The 19,038-nt window shown below is 45.7% G+C and overlaps 1 protein-coding gene and 1 long non-coding RNA gene across 5 annotated transcripts in view; one reads left to right on the top strand and one right to left on the bottom strand.

Moving 5' to 3' along the window:
• ACSS3 (acyl-CoA synthetase short chain family member 3) overlaps positions 1 to 18,077 on the bottom strand; it is a 126,654-nt gene extending 108,577 nt beyond the window's left edge. For all 3 annotated transcript variants that reach the window (XM_006118478.4, XM_025182327.2, XM_025182328.2), the window contains exons 1-2: positions 17,657 to 18,077; positions 2,605 to 2,749 (exon numbers count right to left, since the gene is read on the bottom strand). In XM_006118478.4, coding sequence (XP_006118540.2) covers positions 2,605 to 2,749; positions 17,657 to 17,937 — 426 coding nt within the window. In that variant the 5' untranslated portion in view covers positions 17,938 to 18,077. The remainder of the gene's footprint in view (positions 1 to 2,604; positions 2,750 to 17,656) is intronic.
• A 268-nt stretch (positions 18,078 to 18,345) lies between these two features.
• The window catches only part of LOC142829957 (uncharacterized), a 99,904-nt gene continuing 99,211 nt past the window's right edge, over positions 18,346 to 19,038 (top strand). For both annotated transcript variants that reach the window (XR_012904928.1, XR_012904935.1), the window contains exon 1: positions 18,346 to 18,482. This is a non-coding gene — a long non-coding RNA (uncharacterized LOC142829957). The remainder of the gene's footprint in view (positions 18,483 to 19,038) is intronic.

The following is a 19,038-nucleotide window of genomic DNA, read 5'->3' as shown; positions in this document are numbered from 1 at the left end:
AGCCACAAACCTGTGGCTTGCTCAGTACCTCAACCCTCCACTTGAGCCCAACACTCCCCAGCCTGGAGCCCCCTCCCCCATGAGCCAGCATCCCTTTTTCCACATCCGCCTGCATCCAAATTCTCTCCCAGAGCTTGCACCTCTCACTCTTTCCCACACCCAAATCCCTCATTCCCACCCCAGAGCCCGCACCTCCTGTCCCAACTAAGTGAGGGTACGGCTAGACTACAGGAGTTTTTCTGGCAAACACGCTCTTTTGGCAGCCCCTGTATTCCTTGTTCCACGAAGAATAAGGGGGCTTCCAAAAGAAGGGGGTTTTCCGACATTTGGCCCAGTCTAGAGATAAAGGTGTTAGTACATACACACACACACACACACACACACACACACACACACACTCTACACTCTCTAAGGATATGTCTACACTACCATCCTAGTTCGAGCTAGGGTGGTAATGTAGTCAACCGGAGTTGCAAATGAAGCCCGGGATTTGAATTTTCCAGGCTTCATTTGCACGTTGCCAGGCACCGCCATTTTTAAATGTCCGCTAGTTCGGACTCCGTGCCCCGCGGCTACACGCGGCACGAACTAGGTAGTTCGGACTAGGCTTCCTATTCTGAATTACCATTACTCCTCATGGAACGAGGAGTAACGGTAGTTCGGAATAGGAAGCCTAGTCTGAACTACCTAGTTCGTGCCGCGTGTAGCCGCAGAGCACGGAGTCCGAACTAGCGGACATTTAAAAATGGCGGCGCCCGGCAACGTGCAAATGAAGCCCGGGAAATTCAAATCCCGGGCTTCATTTGCAACTCCGGTTGACTACATTACCACCCTAGTTCGAACTAGGGTGGTAGTGTAGACATACCCTACGTGCTTCACGTCTACTGCATGTCCCTCATATAGTTATTAGAGGGGTAGCCGTGTTAGTCTGAATCTGCAAAAGCGGCAAGGAGTCCTGTGGCACCTTATAGACTAACTGAAGCGTAGGAGCCCACAAACAACCCGCCAACCTGAAGTATATTCTCACCAGCAACTACACACCGCACCATAATAACTCAAACTCAGGAACCAATCCTTGCAACAAACCTCGGTGCCAACTCTGCTTACATATATACACCAGCAACACCATCACAGGACCTAACCAGATCAGCCATACTGTCACTGGTACATTCTCCTGCACATCTACTAACATAATATATGCCATCATGTGTCAACAATGCCCCACTGCTATATACATCAGCCAAACTGGACAGTCCCTACGTAAAAGAATCAATGGACACAAATCTGATATTAGGAATGGCAACATACAAAAACCTGTAGGGGAACACTTCTATTTTCCTGGACACACAATTGCAGATCTAAAGGTAGCCATCCTGCAGCAAAAAAACTTCAGGACCAGACTTCAAAGAGAAACTGCTGAGCTACAGTTCATCTTCAAGTTTGACACAATCAACTCTGGATGGCTTGCTAACTACAAAAGCAGCTTCTGCTCTCTTGGAATTCACACCTCCAGATCAGCTACTAGAAGTGGGCCTCATCCTCCTTGATTGGATCCACCTTGTCACCTCCAGCCTGATTCTGGCCTGCATATTTATACCTGCCTCTAGAAATTTCCACTACATGCATCTGACGAAGTGGGTCTTTGCCCACGAAAGCTTATGCTCCTACACTTCAGTTAGTCTATAAGGTGCCACAGGACTCCTTGCCGCTTTTCCTGATATAGTTGTTTCACATCTTTTGGGTAGAGTGCTGGGAAACGGATTTATTAACCAAGTCTTAACAGCCAGCCCAATGCCCAGAGGGATTAGGCAATTGGAAAGCAGATTCCAGTTCTCAGAAGTAGGTGCCTGATAAATCTATGCCTGGAGACTTTGATATTCAGGGAATGGCTGGATACCATTCCATAGCAACAGAAACTTGCATTCCCCTTACAGCAGTCCAAGTGAGTGACCAGGAGGGGGTCCTCACTAGGATCTGGGACACATACTAATAGAATTTGAAACAAATATTTTCTGCATATGTACAGTTTTCCTGAACCATATACATCTCGGAGAGTGAACATCAGTTTTCATTTCTATTGTCAACTGATTTGGTAGGTACACATGAGAAACTTCACTTCCACAATGATTAAAAATGAGTGGACGAGGCACATGTTTCAGAAGTTCTGTTCTTGTAACATTTAAATTTTAATTGTGATGTTTTGTTGCTGTATTGTGCATTTGATCAATGTGTATGCTTTCCTTTTTATAAGCTTTTTACTATCACTACTGGTAGACTAGTTTTGTTGATAAGTTACGTGAAAGTTAGATTATGCACTTTGTTTTTCAATACAGAGGCAGTTGAAGGGGTAAAAGGGGCTTAAAACTTTGAAAAAAACTGAAACGGTAGCTATTTTGCCTAAATAACCAGTGTAAAAGAGAGGCGAAAGAAACAACGGGTACAATTAGTGAGGTTTATAAATCAGATTGTAACAACTAAAAAAATAAAATGCAGTTTGAAAGAGAAGGTTATTTCTAACCCACATATTTTTGTAATATCTATATACCTTGAAATGTGACATTTTCTATCTGCTTCTAGAACACAGGATTCTATCATCAACCATACCTGTTCAAGAACTTCTTTGTAAGTTATAGCCTGTTTAGTGTTTGTTACAGGACTATCATATATAATAGCAATCTGGTCTGCATGTCCATTCTCAACATGACGATCTATAGCATTATAACAAATATTCAGCTCTCCATTCACAAACCTGAAAGAGAGAAAAAAAAGTACAATATTAGATAAAGATCTTTGCAAACTAACAAGACTGATTTCTGGGAAGGAGAGAGAACAGTCAGCTTGACAATTGATGAAACTTTGTCTTCCAATCAGAAGGCCCCCACTGTTAGATTACTTATATTACTAAATTATGTTGGTATCAGTGTTCCCTCTAAACTGGACATCAGCACAACTTCCACACCCTGAGCAATATAGTTATAACAAACCAACCCTCGGCTAGATATCTTATATTAATAGGAAGCTTTCTCCCACTAAAATGCCTTCTGTCACTCATACTTCTCCTGTTGATGTAGGTAGCATCTTCACCAAGCATTAGTGCTGCAGCTGTGCCACTCTCTAGAGGGTACGTCTAGACTACAGGCTTTTGTTGACAGAAGTTTTGTCAACAGATACTGTTGACAAAGCTTCTGTCGACAAAGAGCACCTAGACTACATCCAGTTCTGTCAACAAAGTAAGCCACTTTGTCAACATGACAGCGTAGACACAAAGGACAGTGTAGATGCAAAAATGCCTTTTGTCAACAGAACTCTGTCAACAAAAGGCGTTATTTCTCATAGAATGAGGTTTACAGCCGACGACAAAACTGCTGAGTTGTGTCAACGTTATGTCGACAGAACTCAGCAGCAGTGTAGGCACAGGTATAGTTTTGTCGACAAAAGTCCACTTTTGTTTACAAAACCCTGTAGTCTAGACACATCCTCTATGTAGATAAGCACCAATTCAAAATGAATTTGCTAAAAAAAAATTGGTAAATTAGCCAATTAGCTGGGTAATAAAATACTTTGACTGTATAAAGATTAGGAATCTGCAGGGAATCACGTCCCTTCAATAGCCAGATATTTACAGAGAACTGTCACTTTTAATTAAAAACTGTTTCACAAACTTGGGATTTTTTTTTTTTTTTGCAATTTTACATACAAGATTTAAATGTTGTATAAAGTTGAAATACTAAACTGTACAAAAGTGGTATAAACTTCAAAGAAGAACTTTGATGTTCAATCCTATTCCCCTGCCTTCCATTGATGATCTCCCCAGCCAGTCTCCCCTTTGTCTGACTTGGCTTGTATATACCTCTCCCTCTCTGTGCATATTCCCCAGAACAGTCTGAAAGAACAGCTGAAGGAAAGCATGTATAAACCCTAGGATTCAACGAGGATGATCTAAATCAGGGCTGGACAAAATACGATCCACAGGCTGGATCCTGCCCACAGGAGCCTCAGTCAGCTCCCTGCCTGCCCCGCTCATACTCGGCACTCAGGAAAGCTAGCTGCAAGGCCATGTGCTTCTATGAAGGCCCGTGGGAAGGAGACAGAGGCTTCTCACACTGCTCCTGCCTCCAGTAACTCTCATTGGCTGATTTCCAGCCAATAGCAGCTGCCTGTTTGCAAGACAGGAAGCATGTGAAGTGCCCCGCCACCCTCATCCCCCAGGCTCACAGTGTTTGCAGCAGCAAACATGACCCCTATAGCGGCTATCAGCAGTACAGGGGTATAGAAGGCAGGGGCCCAGGTTAAGGATCCTGCTAGGAGCACCCAAGTAAGGTCTCCCAGCCAGAGCCTGCCTCTGGCACCCCAGCCCCTCTCCAGCCTCCTGCACCCCTACTCCATGTAATCCAAACCTTCGGAACCCCCTGCTCCAGCCCCCATACACCTTCCCAAACACTGCATCACCTCCTACACCCTCCTTAGATCACAACCCCCTCCCAGACTCTGCACCCCCCAGTCCGCTATCGCTGGTCACAGCCCAAATCCCTGCTCCCCTCCTGTATTCCTACCCCAGGATATACTCTCTTCCCAGACCCTGCAATTTCTCCTGTACCCCAGTTCACAATCCCCTCCTTCATCCAAACTCCCTCCCAGATCCCACACCCCAAACCCTTACCCCCAAGCTCCCTTCTGTACCCAACCTCCATCCCAGACCCTGCACCTACTTCATTAATATAATGGAAGACTGTGGCCCTTGACCACTTACCAAATTCTTGGTGTGGCCCCCCATCAAAACTTATTGCCCATCCCTGCTCTACATTGTACTTTGCACTGGAGTCTGGGTTGTGTCCAGAATTAGGTCTAGTATCAGCAAGGAAAGAAAATATAAGGATTTTTCTGTCTCAATACAGAGAGTGATTTAAATAAGATTTGCACGTACGTAGCATCTTTCATCACAGGATCATAACTATTAAATCTAATTCAGGTTGGTAATGCCCTGGAGGCTTTTCACTTCCCTAACTGAAACGAGTTAGATTTTAATTTGGTTCCTTGTGCATTCCACAGAAAATCAGCATCAAAGCTCTAGACCAGTCTAGAAAGTGTGCAGCAAAAACTTTGAGAAAATACATTAACTGGCTGCACCAGTTTGTTTATTTACTAGTGCCACGGAGCCTTGCAGCTCCCATTGGCTCCATTTCGTCCTTTGCAGCCAAGGGGAGTCACGGGAAGCAGCGTAGGCCGGGCCACCAGTTAATAGAGACACCCAGCAGCACCTGCATTGAAGGATGAAGAGGATTATCAGCATCACGCACACACTACGGCTGTGTCTACATTGCACCCCTTTTCCCGAAAAGGGATGCAGATTAGACACTTCGCAATTGCAAATCCGCGGGGGATTTAAATATCCCCCGCGGCATTTGCATTTACATGGCTGCCGCTTTTTCCCGGCTTGGGGTAAGCCGGAGAAAAGCGCCAGTCTAGACATGATTCTCCGGAAAATAAGCCCTTTTCCGGAGGATTTCTTATTCCTACTTGAAGCACCTCGTAGGACTCCCCCAGTGGTCCTCCCCCAGAGCTCTAAATCAGCCTCAGGGTAAAAGGTCCTGGGTGCCTCCATCAGTGCCACTACCAAGTCTTCAGGAAAGAAAGGTCACGGTAATTAGGGGTTTCTTATTTTAATTACAAAGCCAAAGGGGTTGATTTAGTGGGTCTAGGCTTCAAGCCCTCTTTGTTGCTGATGCTGTCACCTTGTTTGTCATATCTGTGGGGGGTTATTTTCCCCATTTCTCCCTCTTTTGTAATCAATCCCTAAACAACATCTTACCTTGTTTGCCTCCTCTTTCTTTATTGCACCTGAACTGGAGAGGAAGGAGGAGAATAGATCTGCTTCAACACATAATTAAGTCACAGGTGATAGACCCTGATATGAGGGAGGGGCAATCCTATACTTCTGGCAATGGCACTAAGCAGCATTTTTAACCATGTTTGCTACCTTGAGATAACAGAGAGGAAAGATGTCCAAGGTTGAACTTGATTGTATAGCCATGCAGATGACATTTAGTACCCATTTCTCCATTATTAATAGGGATATTAAAATGCATTTAATTAGGAGGTCGTGTAACCACTGAAAATTCCACTGGTTACATGGTTGGCCCTGGTATCAGAAGCAGCAGCATAGGAGGTTGGGAGGAAAGAAGGTTGCTCCATGGGAGCTAGTACTCAGAAGAGTACTAGCTAGTACCAGCTAGTACGCTGGTATGTGTGGAGGCAGCCGTGTGAGGGGAGCTTCGTGTAACCATAAAACATAACCGATGGCCAAGGTTCATGGGTTAACAGTGTAAATTGTTACACATTCACATTCCAAATTATTAGTGCCTCTAAGAGAAGACAGTTACAAGACAACCTCCCCAAAGAGGGTAGGCTCTTTGCACGGCTGCAGGCAAGGTGGTTGATGGCTCTCTAGGGTTCTTCAGAAATCTCTCATCTGTGAAGGGGGTGTCTGGGGAGGAAGAATGTTGTGAGGACAGGCTCAGAGGACAAGATCTTTGATTTTTTTCATGGTCCAGAAGGTCTCTGAAGGAAAAACAGGGAGGTTCCATAACACTGTGGCTACGTCTACATTGCGAATTCTTGCGCAAGATATGCAAATGAGGCACTGTGATGAATATCTACACTGCTCCTTGTGCAAAAATGGCGGCTCATTAGGTATGCAAATGAGTCATGGCAATAGACAATGCCGCACCTCATTTGCATATCTTCTTGCGCAAGAACGCGCAATGTAGACATAGTCTCTGTGGGCAGCAGGCAATAGAATTTACACTTCAACACAGGTGCGTAGATACCCAAGGAATGATGAGTAGCTCTCAAATCACTGACAGTGCAGAAAGAGTTGTCCATTTCTGGTTGAAAAGATGGGATTCAACAAGAGGGAGGTCTTTCTCCCTGGGAAAACCAGAGGAAAGGAGCCACAATCCATCCTCATGGCCATTCAGTACAAGGAGTAGAATCCTGCATGCTTACAAAAATGTCTGTGTATTTGCCGGGCTTTAACAGCAGCTTCACAGGTCATCACCATGCACCAGTGATGCAGGGCTGTGCTAAACCCCCAAACTCCAACTGCTCCCCACTTCTCCTCAGAGACCTCCTGCCCCACTGCCCACTCTGTCCCCATAGTACCTCATTCTCCACATCAGAGAGAGAATATACAATCCTGGACCTTGTGTGCTACACTGCTCTCCCAGTGGGGGACTCGGGCACCCTATGCAGCTGTAGCAGCTCTAATACATGCAGACCCAACTGGGACAAACAGTGGCGGCCTAAGGCGCATGCCTGCACGGCCGTGCACAAAAAGTTCTGGGCCTGCCCACCTCATCTGCAGAGTCGCACAGCAGCACTCGCCACTCACTTTCCTGCTGGAAGGTGAGCGGTGGGTTCCGGCTCGGCAGAACGACGCATGGCCCAGCTGCCCCATGTGCTGTAGCTAGCCCAGGTGAAGCAGTCCCTGCTGGGGCAACCTCCCCACGGTCCCTGTTCTGTGGCAGCCACATGGCCCGGTCCATGGGGCCGCATGGTAGAGTGAGGCTGCTAGGGGAGCTGGACCACTCGAGGGGCAAGCCGTGTGGTGGAGCAAGGCTGTTCCAGGCCCAGGGCTGCTGGGGCGAGCCGCGTGTTGTGCGGCGGCCCTGACCAGGACCAGAGCCAGAGTTGTGTGTTAGGCAGTGGTGGCCCCAACCAGCTCCAAGTCCGGGGAAGATGCTCTGCCAGCTGTACCAGGACAGGCTTCACTCCTGGAGCTGGGAAGTTACCAGCCTGGAGTGGGGTGGGGTGTGGTGTGGTGTGCGGGGCAGCCTGCGGGTTGGGAGAGGCAGGCATTGACCTGCTGTGCCAGGGGCTCGCAGGGCATTTCCCTTCATAAATATTACTAATGTTAAATAAAAGAAATCCTATGTTCAAATTTAGATTACAGATCTGCTTGGTGCTCATTGTAAAAATGTAAGTCTTATTGAAAACAAACAGCAAAGTTTTAAAATCAGAATAGTATCAAGCCTCGTTATTACTTAAGACATCTAAACGCAATCTTTAAATTGCACAGCAAGAATGGCATTTCATTATACCATTCAAAAGTGCATTCCTTACAGGACATCGTTTCAAGGAGAAATGGAGAGAGTACTGTTTAGTTGGTAGAACAAGATTCTGGAAATCAGGGCTATTATTTTTTAGTTTGCTCTTTGTATTCCTCTGTGTGCTTGTGACTGCACATAAGATAAATTTTAAAAACAACAAGTATATAGTCTGGTAGCACTTTGAAGACTAACAAAACATGTAGATGGTATCATGAGCTTTTGTGGGCATAGCCCACTTCTTCAGATGACCATGCTAAAGATGGTCATCTGAAGAAGTGGGCTGTGACCACAAAAGCTCATGAAACTATCTACACATTGTTAGTCTTTAAATGTTCTACCAGACTATTTGTTGTTTAAGTTTATCCTGTACAAACTAACCCCTGAAGCTCTTGTATAGAAGGTATTTGTTAACTGGTGGGTGCAACGGTGGCACACATCAAACAAGTGCACATTACTTCAATATTGGTACACAAGACAGAACTCACTCCACTCATGGATGGAAAAACTTAGAGGGAACACTGGTGGCAACAACTACTTTCTTCACAGTGCCCACCATTGTTGCTCACAAGTTTAAAGTACAACCACACATCTTTCAAAATGGCACTTGGCCCATTCCCTTCAAAGTAATTGTAATTTACCTCTTCCATCCAAGCAAACTGGAAACTACAATTCCCAGAATGCCCAGCAAGCTATTGCAACATACTGCAGCCTGTTGCTGTGTGATTCATAGACTTGAAGGAAGCCTTACTGCCATGCTTATATGCATGTGTCCTTGCCTCCCAATTAGGCCCCATCAGAGTCCATCCTAGTGGCATCACTGGTGCTAGGCTAGAACGTACTGCTGGCTGCCTCAAGCCAGTGTACAGGGAGTTGTCTGGCCTGGGTCTAAGGGAGGTTCCATAGCAAACTTCTAGGAGGCATTTCTAGAGGCAGATGTACGGGCTTTCTTGTGTACAGCTGAAAAGGACTGGCAGATACTGCACCATGATGCTCCCAAACAGCAAAGGCAGTTTGGATGTTCATTACTGATTAAGAAGCTGAGCTGACAAAGACTTGACATCTTCACACATCAAACTCAAATTCCCCATAAACATCTCTAGAAGTTTTCCAGTTATCCATTATAGTAACTTCCATCTTCTCCATCTAATATCAATTCACTTCCATTTTAGTACTTAACTCCACTAGATTTAGGGAAAACTGAGTCCACAGTATCTGATTTCAGCAACGAGGAGAAAAAGCTTTAAGAATTACCTGTATTACGAAGGTGAAGTAAATCATCATATTGTGCTAAACGGCACTAAAATTTCTATTTTTCCCTCAGTGGGTACACATGCGGATCTGGAAGGAGGGTTAACAAAAAGAGTAAAAGTAAAGGGTACAGACCCTCATGATTCAGGACACAAGACAACCATTAACTGTCTGGGGTCAGTTACAAAGTTCTTCTACAAGCAGGCCATTATGTAACTGTCCATTACAAGATTTCTTGCCCCTTCCCCAGCATTTGGCACTTTCTAATGTCAGAAAAAAGATACTTGGAATTGATGGACAGCTGGTCTAATCAGATATGGAAAGTCCTGTGGAACCTCAATCACTTTTGTAAAGCAATTCACACTGGAGTGGGGAGAAAAATAATTCTTTTGGACTCCTGGAAAGAAGTAGTAAACCCATTCAAGGTCCCCTACTCTGTCAAATTCTTATAATTAACGTGAGATCAAAGGTGTCACAATCTGCCAAAAGATATAAAAGAATGAGCACAGATTGCTAGAAGGAACTATCCAGTAATAGAGCTCAATATTGCCTATGTTCTAAATATTGCCATGTCTAAAATCCTGTTGGCCCCATGCTCGGAATGCCAGCCAGATATGATCTGTTATTTTCTGAAAAAGAAGAGAAAAAAAATCCTTGCAACTAGAAAACAAAACAGGTTTAAGACAAACTATTTACTTCACTGTCACACTCTCAAAGAATTTTTCTGACTTTATTGATGCAACAGTGGAGAAAGCATTAAGTTTAAAATCAGTGATTTTTTTTTACCACCATACCAAAGCCACCTCTTTAAAAGTAGTGCTCTGACCAAGACAATTCTTCCTCAATCTACATATTTAACTAGGGTTTGGTACCAGTGTTTCCTCTTTTTCCATCCATATGCAGAATAAATGTATGTGCACTGAGATGTGTGCAGATATGCACTACCAATAGAAATATGTACTGTGGGTGCTCTGCTATTCAACAGACTGAATTTGCATTTGAATCTTTGAGTGGTCACCCAAGTGCTCAGCTTACACGGAACACTGTTTAGAAGCCTTTTTCCATATATGTTCATAGATGTAGCAGCTACTAGCGTCTGACGGGTCCTTATAAGTTACCAACTACAGGCAGTCCCCGGGTTACGTGGATCCGACTTATGTCAGATCCCTACTTAAGAACGGGGTGAGGGAACCCCGAACTAGCTGCGCCCCCCCCAGCAGACTGCCAAGACGCGCTGTGGCGGTCCTGCCACCCGCATCCTCCGCAGAGAGAAAAGCTGCTTCGCGTCTCCCTGGTCTGCTGGGGGGGTCCCCCCAGCAGACTAGGGAGATGCGGAGCAAAGCCGCAGAGGACATGGGCGGCGGGACCGTAGTGCGTCTGGGCGGTCCCGCCGCCCGCGTCCTCCGTGGCGAGAAAAGCTGCTCTGCGTCTCCCTGGTCTGCTGGGGGGGGCACAGCTAGTGCGCCCCCCCACCCCACCCCAGCAGACCAGGCTTTTCTCGCTTCTGGTCAGTTTCAGCAGCGGCTGAATCAGGACGCCTGGGGTAGAGCAGCTGAGGAAACTGAATAAAAGATTACACAGGCATAAACTAGGCACATTTGAATCAGTTTAGCTATAGTTTCAAAAGTCTTTACTACTTTTGGGTGTCACTCACCACAGCACTCCAGAGGGAGCTCAAATGTGAGGTCAGCCAGAGTAGCAGAGGCACTCTGACCACATGCTCATGCTTGTGGGAATACACTGTCACTGAGGTGGCATAAGTCTGACTTCACCAATAGAGGTGATTGACTATATCACAGAGAGTCTCTGGAAGATAAATCTTGCCAGTCTTACACCTCCTTTATGCTACCAGGGTGTATACAATGAACATGGCTCTCAGCCCTCCATTATCAAAAATGTTGAGCACCCACAGTTTCAAATGAAGTCCCCAGGAACTCCAAGTACTCAGTAGTTATGAAAATCAGGTCCTGCGTGTCGAGTTGGGCACCCAAATAGGAGACATTCAAAATTAGTAGGCACTTAATGCTGGCTGTACAATATGAAATGTCTCCATAAAGGTTTGGTTAAGTATTAACTGAACTATTACAATATATCAACAGGTGTGTTGAAGCAAAACTCGTGAAGTCATTCTGCCGCTCTACTCTGCACTAGTTAGGACTCAGCTGGAGTACTGTGTCCAGTTCTGGGCGCCACATTTCAAGAAAGATGTGGAGAAATTGGAAAGGGTACAGAGAAGAGCGACAAGAATGATTAAAGGTTTAGAGAACATGACCTATGAAGCCAGGCTTCATGAACTGGGCTTGTTTAGTTTGGAAAAAAGAAGATCAAGGGGGGACATGATAGCGGTTTTCAAATATCTAAAAGGGTGTCATAAGGAGGAAGGAGAAAATTTGTTCCTCTTGGTTTCTGAGGACAGGACAAGGCGTAATGGGCTTAAAGTGCAGCAGGGGAGGTTTAGATTGGACATTAGGAAAAAATTCCTAACTGTCAGGGTGGTCAAATATTGGAATAAATTGCCAAGGGAGGTGGTGGAATCTCCCTCTCTGGAGATATTTAAGAACAGGTTAGATAGACATCTGTCAGGGATGGTGTAGACGGAGCTTGGTCCTGCCTTGAGGGCAGGGGGCTGGACTCCATGACCTCTCGAGGTCCCTTCCAGTCCTATTATTCTATGATTCTATATAGACACACACACACACACACACACACACACACACACACACACACACACACACACAGAAACCACTCTCACCATAGTCTCTAATGACCTCTTCCTAGCCAAAGCTCAGAACCAGTACTTCATCCTCCTAGACATAGGACCCATGCTCTTTTTGCAACTGTGTCCTTCCTCGGCCTCTGACTCAAGTACTCTCATGATTCTCCTCTTACCTACCTCTCTAATTGCTCTTTCAGAGGATATTCTACAACGACTCTCCAACTTCCTATGGGGATTCCATAGGGCTCTTTCTTTTCTTCTTCCTCTATACCAGAGCTACTCAACATACAGCCCATGGCCCATTTGTTTGCAGCCCACAGTGCACTTTGGGTTTACAAGGGGCTCAACATGCGGCCCATGGGTAGGAGCCAAAATTAAAAAAAAAAAAAAAAAATGGTCAGTATAATGGTTTTCTGTTGATACACATTTTAGTAGTTAAATTGCTGGACTGTCATTGCTCATTAAAGGTGTCCTCATTCAGGTGAAAATGAGGTAAATATTGCATTTTATTAATATCAGCAGAACTGACTTAAATGGGGCCTACATGCTGTGTAGTCTTGCCTTAATCTTGGTATTCATGCCCATCAGTGTGAAAAACTATTTGCATATACATTTGCATGTATATGCAACCACACTTAAGTTATGGCCCTCGGCATGTGCTGAGAGTATCATTGTAGTCCCCAGAGCTTTCAAAGTTGAGTAGCCCTGCTCCGCAGCTTCTCTGGGTGTGCTTATCCAGACACATTCAGCTATGCTGACAACTCTCAGTTCTGCATCTCTATTCCAGATTTATCTTTTAGCCATACTAAAATCTCATCTGGTCTCCCTGATATTTCCTCAGAGTCTCTGCTTGTGATAACAGCTAATATGGCTAAAACAGAATTCTTAGTAGATAGAAGAAAAGGCTTTGGGAGAGTGACTATCTTGGTCCTAGTGGACAACCCCACCAGCTTACCAGATCTGACACACAGACCCATAACCAGAGCATCTGACATCTCTTTCTCTAGGCCCTTGCATTCAGGTGACGTCTAAATTTTGCCAAATTCATACTGTGTAACATCCATCCACCAAGGTAGAATTCCTGCCATATTACATCTCATTTACTGCAACATCTTTTGTTTGCCTTGATGCATACAGTCTTGCCACATTCATATCCATCTAAAATACTGCTGCACAGACCCACTGCTTTGATCATATTATTCTTCTCTTTGCAGCCCTCCTCTGGCCCCTCCTTCTCTATTGGCTAAAATAGAAGCTACTGGTCTACATTTTGAAAAATCTTTCAGTGCTTACCCCTATGTCTCAGGGCATGACTCACCACCATGGTGCCCTCCTGCCATTAGCACAGGAATTAGCTTTTATCTGACCACAGGGCACCTCCCTCTGGCTGGTGTCTCCCTACGTCCTCACTCCATGCTCTCCATTCCGGACCCTCGTCGCTCCCAGATCACAGAGACCTCTTCAGAACACTTCTCTCTGGCAGTGCCCACTATAATTGTCTCTCGTCCCCCTTCTGGGAAGGGGTATCAGCAGTCCTTGTCTCTGCACTTTGGGATCCTCCCCACCCTGAGAACCCCCAATTCCCCTGTATCCACCTTGCCTCCATGACCAGTCATCCTCTAGCCCCTTTCCTCAGGGGCAAACTGCTGTCTGAAATAGCCACTCATCATTGTCAAGAGGGTGTGGAGCTGCTGCCTTTGCCTACCACGGCTGCCTCTCTGCAGTCCTAATAACCTCAGGCATCGCCTCAGGCTCTGCAGCCTGGGAGCTAACCTGGCCAGAACTTCCCCAGCCCTGCTCTTAAGTCAAGAAGCCCCTGGCTTCGCTAGCAGCTGGGTCACTCCTGCTCCACAGCTAGAGCATCTCTCTTCTCCTCCCTCCAGAAGCCCTTATTTACACAACACTAGCTGAACCCTAATTAGCAGTATCTGCCTCAGCTGTGGTGCTTTTCTCTCTCAGCCCTCTCCCAGGGCTGGGTTTTACCCTTAAAGGGCCCTTAATCTTGAAATGTTGACCCCTGCCTTTGCTCTACCAATGGTATCAGCCCCCACTGAAAATTTAACAAGTAAGCAAACAAACAAGCACTTCTGTGCTTTCTCTTATGCTTCCCCTCATGGAAGAGCTCCCCATAAATATTTTCAAAGCTACCTCATGATCCTCCTTCAAATCCCACCATAAAACTGTCCTTTGCCAAAAGCCTACAAAACCATCACAATTGCCAAGCTACTGCCAGGCTCAGATAGTATTGATCAACGTCATCAGTTGTCTCATTATTTCCTTGTACTCCCCCATCAGTATTCATCTGCTGAAGGTCCTTAAACTGTATAGAATCATGACCATGGAAGCAATGCTTATTAAACAGTTTCGCGAGATTGGTCATGTTATGAGGAGGGATGATACACGGATACTGAAGATCATCATCTGTGGCCAGATTCTTTGTGGAAAATGCTCTATTGGCAGTCAGCATAAGGGTTATAAAGATACCTTATAGGCCAACATGAAGTCATGAGGTATATCTCACAGTTATCTGGAAATGACAGCTCAAGAAAGATTACTACAGCAGCAAACTATTGCACAAGCTCTCGTATGATTCAAGTGGCTCATCGTATTTCAACATTACAAGAAAAGCATAGGAAAAGAGTGCACTGCACCCACAAATGGCGGATGTGTAGTGATACCTGCAATAGGATTTGCCAATCAAGGACTGGTTTAGTCGCTCACCTACAGCATCATAGAAGATGAGATCCATCAATTGACAGCTCAGTCCACATCTGCTGTCTCTTCTCTCAAACTTAGATTGTAGGCACTTTGGGGCAGATAGCCTTGTGTGTTTGTATAGTACCTAATTCAACGGATTCCTGGACCATGATTGGAGCTCTTAGGTGCTATAGTCACACACATAATATATAGACACATTCACTCTGTTTCAGATAAACATGAACATATAAACTTGGATAAAAATTAACAATTGTGGAGCATATGGAAAGAGAAGGGACATTATATCATTTTGTCTGATCTCCATAAAACTCTGGCCATAGAATTTCACCAAGTTATCTTCAGGCTGAGCCCAATAACTTGTGTTTGACTTGTGGCATCAAGTTAAAATGCCTTATGAAGTCCAAATATACTACATCTGTGCACTTACCTTTCTCAGTCAAACTTATCCTCTCATAAAGGAATGAAATCAGGTTTGTTTGACTAAGTCTATTTGCAATAAAACCTTGCTGACATTAATTATATTCCTATCCTTTAGCTCTCTATTGATTGAATCCAATACCAGCTTCCATTATTTTGCCCATGGATAAGGTTGGGCTAACTTTCCTATAATTAGTAAGGACATTCTACTTGCTATTTTTGAATATTGGCATGGTATTAGTATTCTATCTTATGGAACTTCCCAGATACTGCATTCCGGGATTTATTCAAAATTAACATTAGAAATCCTCATATCTATTTTAGAACTCAGCTGTAAGTTATCCAGGCCTCCTTATTTTAAAGGATTTATCCCTTGTAAATTCTGTTTATTCTCCTCAGTTATTTTATTGCAGTGGAGAGATGCAGAACAAATAATGCTTACATTTTCATGACAAAATATTGTCTATCAGCTGAACTAGTGGAAATTGAAAACTCTGAAAGATCACATGCTTGACTACCACAATTTTTAAATTAAAGTCTAAACAAAGACTTTAATTGAGCTCACTTATGAACATAAAAAAGACATAAGGCATAGATTTACTAAACACACAGCTGGGACACTGTTTCAGGATTGTTTGTTTTTTTTATGTATATTGTACACAGTTTTTCTAGGGGAAAGCAATGGAAATTCTTGTTCTGATGTTATCTTGGCTCCCTAATATAAAGGTGTTCAATGGTGAAGTCATATTTGGAAATGTATAAAATGTAACAAATTATCTTGTAAGTTGTTTTAACTAATATCCATTAGGGTGGTGCATTGTACTATTGCCTACATATAAAACATTTTGAAGGTCAAAAAATTTCATTTTAATCAAGATTCAACAGAATAAAATGTCCTTTCCAGAGTACAAGTTTTTCCACAGAGTGCATATCAATGTAGCAGATGAATTTATTCTCTTTTAGAAATGGTCATAATAAAAGTAACAGGATTTTAAAATATCTAAAAATGGCTTGTAATTTAATTTTTATTTAGTGTAAGTGGCATGCATTCTTTCTGTGAATGATGTAATGTTTTACCTGTAATCTCTTGTTATATACACCCTTGGCATAAACAGTACAGTAATCTTTAAATTGTGGTCTAATTTTGCTACCATGCTACAGAAAGAGCCAACACACAGATATTTGGCATGTTTTCTAGTCAAAACAGACATTTGTTATGGCAGGTTAGTATTCCAAAGTTGCTAGTGGTGAAGATCAGGGAAGGAAACACACAGATGTGCACCAATGACCTCAGTTAAAGACTGAGACTGGAGGATGTATGTTCCCCCTCTAACACACCTGATTCCTGTTAAACATTAGGAGTATTCTCTTCTCCTCCCCACCTAGGGATGTTAGATATTGGTTAACTGAATAGTCAAGTAACCTCATGAATTCTTATCAGTTAGTCAACTATTCTACAGTCCCAGGGGAGCGGGGCCAGCAGCCACTGTATCAGAGGCAGCAGCACAAGGTGCCAGACAGGAGCTGGTCCACAAGCTGAGCTAGTTTAAAAACCAGCTTCACTTGTTGACTGACTGCCTGTCATCTAGTGCTGTTGCCTCTGATAAAGAGACTGCAGTGTGGGGTTGGGTTGCAGCAGCCCCTGTCTAAGGGGGGAGGGGGGGAAGGAGTCTGAGTTCCCCAAACCAGCATTGAGCTGGGCTGCCTGACTTCCTGGCTCCTAAAAGACTTTAAATGCAGAGTTGCAGCAGGGGTAGGTTCTGGACCCAGCATGAGCCAGAACAGAGCCAGCCTGCTAAAAAAATTTACTGACAAATATGGGGGGGGGGAGGAAATGCATGTAGTCTAGAGCATTAACCAAACGCTTTTGCTTATCAATTAATCAACTACACTATTACAGCCATATCCAGACTACCACATGCACAAACTCACCCTGGGCCCTCCTCACAGGCTAAGGATACTTACCACTTCTCCCTCAAGGGGCCACCCTGCTCCTCCCCACAGGCCCCCCCATATAGTCTAGACTCTAGAGCATGGGTTCCCAAACTGGGGGAGAGGGGCGGTGAAGAAATTCCAGGGAGGCACGAGACGACCCAGCCACACCCTCATCAATCCCACCCCAACTTTTGCTGCTTTTTTGGGGGGGGGAGGCATGAGGGTTTCTCAAAAAATCAAGGGGGCATGATGCAGAAAAGTTTGGGAACCACTGCTCTAGAGGCAGTAGCTCTTCTCCCCACACACTTATCTGACCCCCATTAGAGATTTGGGGGACACTGGCTGCTCTTCACACACACCAGGACCCCACTTGGGACGTTCTCTTCCCTCCAGGCCCCCACGGTAAGCTTGGGGAGGTCACTGGGCTTTCCCCCCCAGGTCTGCGCGCCCGCCGGCCTCTGGCGCCTCCAGCTGCAGCTCCGAAGGCGCCCCTAGAGGCGGGGGAGTTGCTCACCAGGAGGCAACCAGCGGGTTGCTCCTCTCCACGGTTTTGACCCAGGGCTTGTACCACTGGATCTGCCCGGCAGCTTCTCTCCACAACTTCTCGGGCTCCTCCAAGGCGGCCCTGAACACTCGCTCGTACGCGCCCTCCGGGACTGCCCGCCCGACGGCAGAGAAACAGCGCGGGGCAGCGGGAGCTCTCCCCTCACCCCGCGGGGCTGGCCCTCTCCACCAGCCACCGCCCCAGATCGTGCCGCGGCCGAGGAGCCGTGTCGCCAGGCGCCCCAGGTCCATAGTGGTGTTGCTCTGCGAGCCTGGCCGGTCCCGAGTGGCTGGGGAGCGGCTTCATCTGACTTGCCAGCAAGCCGCTAGAAAGAGCCGAGGTGGATCCCCCGCCTGCAGCCTGCGCCTCGCGTGCAACAGGTCTGCAGGCGCCCAAATGCCGAGTCCAGCCCGGGCTTTGCTCCTGCCGCTTGGCCAGCCTCGCAGATGGCCAGGGGCCAGGTGGGTCCGATTGCACAAGCCTGCGCGCCTCTGTTAACCAGCGCCGGGTGCGGGCCGAGCAACACCGACCTTCCTGCTTCCACCGCCCTGTCTCGGCACAGACTGGCCCCCACGCGCGGTCTGACCCTTAGTACAGCTCCTTATAAGGCCCCTTCCCGCTAGCACGTGGAGGCACTTGACATAGTTTCGAGGCGCCAACAACATGTCCCTCAAAGGAGGAGCGTGCACCCTGTAGCCTTTCTACCCTCATCACCTGCGGCCCACAGGGAAGCCTCCAACCAGCAGAAGCAGCAGTGCTGGGCTTCGCAGACCTGCCAGCCTTGAGAGACCATAAGGTAGATGAATGCAGCTTTGCATAGATCTGTTCCGATGTACGCTGGTGCCTAGCCAATCTCCCCCCCCCCCCACCCTCCATCACTATCAATAAACCCTAAATGTTCCCTCTTTTCTTCTCCTCCCTCCCCCCCCCCCCCCATCATCAAAACCTACTGCTCAGCTTTGTAGGCCTGGAGTGGGAGTACATGCTTATTATAAAGTGACCAGAATTTGAAACTGTGCGAGGAGGACACTGAGTTGACAAAAAAAGCATACTTGTATATTAGGGTTGCCAGATGGTCTCGCAAAAAGTACCCCACAGCCAGTATTTTTTGGTCAAACAAAAAAAAAAAGGAACGCGGGATAGGGATTTTTTTTGGCAAAGTAGGACAAGAAGGACAATTTTTTTCAAAGGAGGACATAATTATTGGGGAGGACAAGCCCTTCAAAAGGAGGACGTCTGGTCACCTTATTATTAGGAGGATTAGCAGGAATGAACTATGCACAAGGAGCAAACTAGAAAAGGGTGAAGAACCGGGGGGTTATGGGGTTATTTTAAATGTTTAGGTGATTCAT

This window comes from Pelodiscus sinensis, chromosome 1 (assembly GCF_049634645.1).
Source record: "Pelodiscus sinensis isolate JC-2024 chromosome 1, ASM4963464v1, whole genome shotgun sequence".
NCBI lineage: Eukaryota > Metazoa > Chordata > Testudines > Trionychidae > Pelodiscus > Pelodiscus sinensis.
This window is presented reverse-complemented; position numbering and strand designations above follow the sequence as displayed.